Genomic DNA, 8,533 nt, shown 5'->3' on the forward strand with positions numbered 1-8,533 from the left:
AGGCATTATAATTGAACCAAGCTAATATCTTAGGTTGCTAGTAGCAGAGCTGCCACAGTATCTGGGAAAACACACTCAGGCACTCGACCGCCTGAATGCACTCCTTAGGAATTGTAATCGGGTAAATATGTTTTCATTCTTTCATATTTTCTGGGTATGATGTGGATGATATAGTAGTAATAATAAATAGTAACTGCAGTTTCACAAAACTTATATTTTACTTCCTCTGTTTGATGTAGATCATTGAAAACCTGAGTAGTGGCCTAAGTGAAGATGGAAGCACTCTAGAAATGACCAGCAACATGCGTGATGACTCACTTAAGCTTTGGAGAACAAGGCGGTTGAAAGTACTCTATTCCATTACAAACTGTGCAGTCAGTTTGAAGGTAAGGTATTTGTGAAATATATTTCATATGTTGTATCAAATGAAATTATATGGTTTTCCTTACATTATACACTTATTTTGTTGTCATGTACAGAATTTTATTGCATTCTTTTCTTAACCCTTTACCACCGGGTGGCATGTACATACATGCCATGGCATGCCTGGACTGTATTCTGGGTGGCATGTGCATATGTGCCATGGTGCACTGGTCCTGTTTTCTGGAGGCATGTACGGTCATGCTACTGTGGTGCCGACACGATCCCCTGGCAGCAGGGCCCAGGCCACTATGAATACAGCCAGGAGAGAGGGCTTTTGCATCTGGAAACCACCCAGTGGCATTGGGATAAACCATGGAGATGCCATTGGATTACCATTGGATTTGTAAATTTCACTTTGCTTTGCTATTAATTGATTTTCCAATTAATATTTCCATTATCTTTGGACTAATAAGCATTTTCCAATTTCATATGACTTCAGGACTTCCGACTAGCAGGGTCCCTTTTGGAGAGACTCACCCAGGAGGATCCAAATTCAGCTGCAGGACTGTACTCTGCTCTCGGTCGCCTTTGCTTGCAGTTGGGTGATGTGACAGCTGCACAGGTAACATTTCTTTTTGTTTCAAGTAACTTTTTATTTTTTGTAGATATGTCTGATATCATAGGTTTCAAGATACGTGTAAATCTTGTTGGTCTATTCTTAGAGGACTGGTCAGAGGTGCTAAGAGCATTTGCTTTAATTGCAGGTTATTTGATATTATTAATGGTTTTATTGCTAATATTATTATATCATTTTTTTTCTTCCAGGATACTTTCAACCACTATTTAGAGCATACTCCCCCACCTCCACACCATGATCCAGTTCAAGGTTTACTGCATTCTGCATATATATCGATAGCACAGAATGCTTTTAAGGATGCAACAGAGATCTTACAACAAGCCCACAAAATTAACCCAAACAATGGATTGGTATGTTCTGATTATTATACACAAATGTTGTATAATAGTTTGTTTTTGTGTGTGTGAAATGCCTACAGATATCAGTATTATTTCATGTAAAATGTAAGAAATGTCCAAAATTATAATTTGAATGTTTATCAGTATGCATTTTGGCTAATAACCTATTAAACCTGTTTTATTAGTTCTAATGCAAATTACAATGCAGTGAAATGTATTTGACCAGCTAATTGGCCTCCTTTCTTCTTGCAGGTTATTAATAATTTAGGAGTTTGCCTCATGTACACGGGTAGGGTGACAGAAGCCATCAAGCTTGTGGAAGGTGCTGTCTTTTCACAACCTGACAGATTTTTGCATGAAGCTATCATCTTGAATTTGGCAACCATGTATGAGCTCGAGTCCTCCAATGCTCACCAGAATAAGTTGAAATTGCTATCTCTTATAGCACAACATAAAGGCGATTCCTTCAACGTTGCTGCTCTCAAACTTCAGCCTCAGTAATATGTTATGTAAATAGATTGTTTTCTGTAGCTTATTTCCCAACCAATGAAATTTAGTAGTGTGGCCATTTTGTGTAATATAAAGTACATATGTATAAACATTTGATACAACTGTGAGGTATCTCTACTTCAGAAATAGTTGTAAAGGTTGATGTTTACATTTATTGAAGATTAACATGGCTTCATACCAATGACCCAAATTGTATTTGTTTTATGTTACAGATAAATGTGCAATCACTGTAGCTGCATAAAACCAAAGTGGTCTTTGTATTTAATTCTTATACTGGTAATATTCCTGTTTTTGAATTTTCTATATGTTGCCATCAATGCACACCAGTTGGAAGTGATTTTTCTTGACTGTCATAGATCTAAATGTATTCTCCATTAGTCTAATTCCAGAAATCTGTTCAGGAATTCATTTCCTACGATAAATAGTATGTAGATATGTGAAAATCTGTATATTTTCAAATGTACATACAGTCTTTGATGAGGAAAATGTTGATGCCATATTTAGTATTTACAACTGCAAAAGCTGTGCTCACCTATTAGTTCTTCTATCAACATGCTCCTTTCAAGTATTTATAATTAAAACTATTGCAAACCAGTGAAGTGAACAAATTGTTATGCAAATCACAAGGTTGTCAAATAATAATCTCTAGTCTTAGAGAAATTTAGAAACTTCATAACACACGTACATATTAAATATATACATCAGTTAAGCGGTCCATTTTTTTCTCTTTACTCCTTCCAAAATACATCACCCTATTTTAACATTAAAGTAAACATTTATGAACTTTATTACATAAAACCAGCTCCCCTCCACCCCATCCCTTGCTGAATATGTAATTCAGTACCTGTTCTGTTTTTATAAAGCAGGATTGAAAATTATATATCTTTAATTTGCTAACGGCTAGTGTCTTGTAATGAGAAGGTTCAACTGGTCTGCACAAGGATTCTTTGTTCTGTGAAGTCTCCGCAGAACACGAGTTATCTAACTACTTTAATATAGTTTTAGCATTCCAAATACAGGATTGTACATTCTTTTGCAAGTTAATGATGAGGGTGTAAAATTTGTGGATAAAAGACTATATACATAGGAATGTGATAGAATTAGATTTTTACTCTCCTTTTCAGTTAAAGTTAACCCCTTGATGACGGGTGAAAAAAAAACAAAAAAACTGGAGATCAATGGCAACACACTGACTTTGAACGCAGGTGTTCGGTGCATCAAGCCGAATCGCCGGCTCATAGCACTTTGGAGCGCCGCCGGTTTGTTTTGACACCTCACGGCGTGGCCCGTCCGCGAGGGGTTAAAAAACTGACTATTAATCAGAAAGACCCCATACATGAGCTCAAATAAGTCTTTTTCTGTGTAAGTCCAGTAAAATATATAATAGGTGACAAAATTAGGAGTAAAAAGTTTCTTTTACGAGGCTGTAGACTATTTATAAAACCCTTATTACATGTGACTATCTTAGGGTCTAATTACAAACTGAAAAGGCAATTAATTTTTAAAAGATTTTTTATTATGAATACTTATTCTATACAAATATGTACTTGAAAATGAAGTACCTATGAAAACAAACAAATATTTCTTAAAAATTCTCATCACAGTGGGAATATAATTTGAAACAATTAATAAAGAAACCCAGATCATAACAAAATAAAAATTCTTGAACTGAACTCCTGACTTCTGAAAAATTAATAAACATTGACAAGGAATGTTAAGAAATACTTGTGTATACAAAAGTAATCGGCATACTTTCAAGATAATACAAAATAAAGAGAAAATATAAAAGAAAACAAATCTAGCAGAGCACTAACAAAAAGTCTGCCTAAAATACTTTGGGCACTTTGTTAATTTCTTCAAGTACTTTATCATACAAGTCCTTATAATCGTCGTGCTCCCGAATAAGCACCATGACTGAGCATCTCTTCCGTCCCATTGCAGTTCCTAAGTCTTGTTTGGAAGGTGTGTATATGTATGGCAGTTCCTTCTCTTCACAAACAGCAGGAAGGTGACACATTACTTCTATTGGGGATACATCACCAGCAAATATCACAATTCTGGAAAAGGGTGGGGGAGAGAAAAACAAATAGAAAAAAAAATTAAGATTCAGACATATAAAAGTTAAAAGTACACAACAGAATTGTCAACATTTTACATGCATCCAGCATTTGACATTAACTGCAATCCTTCTTACCCTGTTGACCCTTTGCGAATCTTTCCTTGGACTTCCTTCAGACCATCATGCAGGTACCCCTGGTGCTGGGAAGCTGCAAAAAAAAAAAAATAATAATAATAAATAAATAAAATAAATAAAGGATTTATTTTCAATCCTGACATTTATATGGTCATTATATTACATTATTTATACAAGTTCTAGACACTGGTGATAATCCTACATTGATAATAGTACTGTTCTTTTTTCATAGAAATATCACTAAAACAAATCTGCCATTTTGATATGATTTTCCTGTTGAGACTAATTCCATTTTTTTGCATAAAAATGCCCAAAGGGACATTTTCACATCAAAAAGGTTGCTTTAAATATGAGTAATTAGGGTGATAACCAATATTTCTTTGCCAACTTTTGCATCTAAAAAAGACAATGGTTACTTTCCTAAACCCTTTTTTTTAAGTATATAAGTGAACCATGTGATCTTTTACAAGACTATGATTTTATGGTTCAAGATGATGTACAGCAAGAATTGACAAATGGGATAAAGATGACCTAGTGGGTGAAGTTGGCTTAACTTTTTTCACAGCACATTTTGATATAAAACCCTTTTTTTACATGATCCGTTTTAAACCTGTAATTTTAAAACATGCCTTACAATGAGCAGAAAAAAATATGAAAAATATTCCAAAAAAACTGAAAAGGTTCATACAAGTGCATAAAAAGTCATGAATTTTATTAGTGATAATGTATTTTTATTTAACAATTTTCCTTTGCATATCATTAGATAGATGAATGATTCTAAAAACATGACTGATCTTAACATACATGTTCCTTAAATAAAAATAGGCTGAAGCTTCTAATTTAAAAACAGCTAAAATATGTTAGCACGAATTCAAAGCTGACTGCATTGTGAAATGCTGACAACAAATTTATGCAAGTAAAGTTTATACATCAAGCTTAATTGTATTTTTTGTTGTTAGTACAAAGTAAAATAATATGCATGTATAATATTATTATGCTCTGAAAATTGTCTAAAAATGACTCGAGCAATTGCCCATGAAAAAAAAATGAGAAAATGCATTGTAAGCCAGTTCCAACATGACGTTTTCCCAAATCAAAAAGAAAGATCAGCTGCAGTACTTGAGCAACTTAATATCATTTCTAGAAACCAGTATGTTTAAGAACTCATTAAATATTTACAATAAAGTACTATTACCATGATAAGCTAAGGTACTAGTACCTGCTTCATTTATTTCCTATTCATCTATTTTCTTTTTTTTTCAAGAAAACTATTTTGTATATGCTTATGAGCAATGTTATTTTTACTGTATTTCAAATGTATAGTATTTTTTTTTTTATTTCTTCTCTAATTGGTAGATGCTTTTAAAATCAAGTCTAGCCAGTTGTTTAGATGTTTAAGAAATGGAAAACAGGAACTGATATGACTGGTCAACTTTACCCAACCTTGTTATATAAAACTGACACCCCACTTTTTTCCTTTATGAAGAATATTTATTTATAAATCTAAAAGCCAAAAAGTTACTTTGTAGAACCAAAGAAGGTGAAACTTTCCCAATGTTTGAGTTTGATAATATTTTTTGAACAGGATATTTGAGTTTGAATTTGACAATTTATAAATATTACCCTTCTGTGTATATATATAAAATATATAAAATATATATATCAAATATATATCTAATATATATATATATATCAAATATATATCAAATATATATATCAAATATATATCTAATATATATATATATCAAATATATATCAAATATATATATATCAAATATATATATAATATATATATATATAACAGCGACTCTCTTTTCCTCAACCTGTCACTCTAAACACAAATGGCATGTGCACCTAGGCAAAACATACTCAAGGGCATACAGACACTGCACAGGAACAAAGGAAAGTTTTATTGAGGGCTTCATGCATCAAGAATAATAATTTGGAACCACAACCACAATTGCCTTACACCAAATGTGAAGACATATGTGGAATGAGTTAGAACTGCAACAAGGGCTACATTTCATGAAAAGCAATCCATACTTTTCCCCAACCCCATCCCAACAGGCCATGTGTACACACACCATAACAAACCACTTGGGCTGTAGGGTACGGCTGTACGATGGTGACACACCAGAGCACGTGCCTCTATTGTTGTTTCCATCGCAAATCATTGAGGTGAATGAATTGGTAACTGTTTATGAAATGACAGCACCTCTGCTCTGACCTATTACTCCAATCACTCTTGAGAATCCACACATCACCCTTCCTAACCCAAAGACTTCGTCCCCAGACCTCCCCAACGCCATCGTCGCATTTTCCCACTGGGGACTCTGCCCCACTATTGCCATGGATGATCTCCACACAGCATTTGTCACAACCAATTTTCCTCATTACTCATTTCTTCTTAGCTTGGATACAGATTATTTCATGTATCAGCAAGTATAGTTACTAGATTTTCATCAATGGTATCTTCACCAGTTGACGATTTGTGCAATACATGATACTTTGGTATACATTTACAGGGAATGAATGGCACTATGATAATCATGAAGAAAAACTATACTCAGTAATACATTAAATAAATTGCATAGGCAAAAAATAACATCTGAAGTTACGAAATGGGTCACAACAAATGGCACACAGAAGGTAAGTCCATGACAACCAGGTGTGGTTCTAAGGGCAAAGCCCCCAATAGAGAAATATGGCAATTGGATCATATGGCAATGTTTGTGGATTTCCCAGGAATGCCTGGAGTAATAGGAATTTAATCTTCGAGGGGTATAGTTCCTTCCTTAACATTACCAATACTTTCCTTTGCGATGGAAAATAATAAGAGATCCGCACATATTACAGAATTGATTATTGAAGAAAGAAATGATAATTACAAGGCTGGATGGCTGTGTGAAACCAAAAAACTACCAATGTTCCTTATATTTTCCCAAACTGTATGCAGCATTATGAAAATGTATACCAAAGTATTGTGTGTTGCCCAACGTCCTTAATATCAACTTGCAAAGGAAATGCCATAAGTGGAAAGTTTCTCAGTTAATTCATTCTCCCTTGGGGGGAGAGTCCACCATCAACCCCCCTCTGGCAGGGCACAAAGGTCACACCTAGACACGGCAACTGACATGGAGTACATAAACACTCACCAGAGTACTTCACAACCTCTACTGTAAGGAATTGCCTATAATAAGAACTGAAGATATTTAACTTATGCATCACTAAGTGACTAGAAAACACCAATTGCAGTGGAATGAAAAATGTTCCTTAATTTCTTGACTTCAACTACAATTTTTCAGCTCAATCTTGCTGACCCAAGATGTTAGCAGGTTGGCATCGGGTCAGCAATGCTGAATGCCAGCCCTATGCCGAGATAAATAAAAATTCGCTCCTAGATATCACGATTATGTTTCAGTAGGAAGCTAGTTCTCACAGGCCATCTAGCTCATTTCAAATACGATCCTCATTTTAATTATCAGTCACGACAAATAACTGTAAGAGTCAAAACAGGTCTCTCTATAAGGTACAAACCTCCCACGACCCTCCAACACGCTTCTCACACGTGGCAAACTATGGCAGAGTCATTATTAATCGTAATAATAATGACACTTCATATAACATATAAAAAACATGTAGAGCGCAATAGTCATTCCCTGAAAATATCCTAAAACCGCACTCAAATACGACCTTGTTTTTGAAAAGACCCACGTGTCGCACCCAACGCAAGCGGCGCCTCACCTTTCTTCACCAATTTGTAAATCCTCCCAGCCAGCTTCTTTGACGACATGGGCTGGGCGATGATGCTGGTGAAGGCGAGTTTCTCCTCATAGCTCAATTCACCTTCTTCACCATTATTTAGTTGACTTTCATTGAGGTTTTCGCCGTCCTGCTTGTCAGACTTGTGTTTCCCCATGTTGACTTAGCCGAAGACGCGGAACAACTGACGGGCGAGAAGCGCAAGGCGCGAGGTATTTTCGTATTTTTAGGTTTTATTATTTTCAAATATTTTATTTCAAACATTTTGTATCAGATGAATGCATGTAGTTGTGGTCATCATTTTTTATTTTTAATAGATTGAATTACCAAAGACGTCTCTCCAGGGGGTCGCCTATTGATATTTTAATATAATATCAGGAAAAAAAGAAGCTTAAAAATTATATATATGTATATATATACATATATATATACACACATATATATGTATGTATAAAACAGTATGGTAATTAAAAACGGCTGATTTTCATCATAATTTTTATTGCGGAAAAATGATGTGCCATAAACAACACATAAATCAAACCTATATGAAATAGACATCAGTATATGAACGCCTGTTTTTCCCCGACTGCAAAAGAGGCGTTCTTTCAGAATCTGTCTGGTCGCAATTACGTCTGTCAATAACATGCAGAACCGTGCAGGTTAACGCGATAAGCGCCATAAGACCCAAAATCATGATAAGCAAAATATAGAACTGTACTGATATCATAG

At 34.7% G+C, this 8,533-nt stretch overlaps 2 protein-coding genes across 3 annotated transcripts in view; one reads left to right on the plus strand and one right to left on the minus strand.

Moving 5' to 3' along the window:
* LOC125044580 (trafficking protein particle complex subunit 12-like) overlaps positions 1–2,557 on the plus strand; it is a 20,947-nt gene extending 18,390 nt beyond the window's left edge. For both annotated transcript variants that reach the window (XM_047641298.1, XM_047641299.1), the window contains 5 exons: positions 34–121; positions 240–386; positions 863–985; positions 1,189–1,350; positions 1,591–2,557. In XM_047641298.1, coding sequence (XP_047497254.1) covers positions 34–121; positions 240–386; positions 863–985; positions 1,189–1,350; positions 1,591–1,839 — 769 coding nt within the window. In that variant the 3' untranslated portion in view covers positions 1,840–2,557. The remainder of the gene's footprint in view (positions 1–33; positions 122–239; positions 387–862; positions 986–1,188; positions 1,351–1,590) is intronic.
* Positions 2,558–3,342: 785 nt separating this feature from the next.
* Positions 3,343–7,979, minus strand: LOC125044582 (H/ACA ribonucleoprotein complex subunit 2-like protein). Its single transcript, XM_047641302.1, has 3 exons — positions 7,787–7,979; positions 4,043–4,115; positions 3,343–3,905 (listed from the first exon to the last, which is right to left on the minus strand). The coding sequence occupies exons 1-3, from the start codon at positions 7,959–7,961 to the stop codon at positions 3,674–3,676; spliced, it is 480 nt and encodes a 159-aa protein (XP_047497258.1). The 5' UTR covers positions 7,962–7,979; the 3' UTR covers positions 3,343–3,673.
* Between the last annotated feature and the right edge of the window lie 554 nt (positions 7,980–8,533).

This window comes from Penaeus chinensis, chromosome 36 (assembly GCF_019202785.1).
Source record: "Penaeus chinensis breed Huanghai No. 1 chromosome 36, ASM1920278v2, whole genome shotgun sequence".
NCBI classification, from domain to species: Eukaryota; Metazoa; Arthropoda; class Malacostraca; order Decapoda; family Penaeidae; genus Penaeus; species Penaeus chinensis.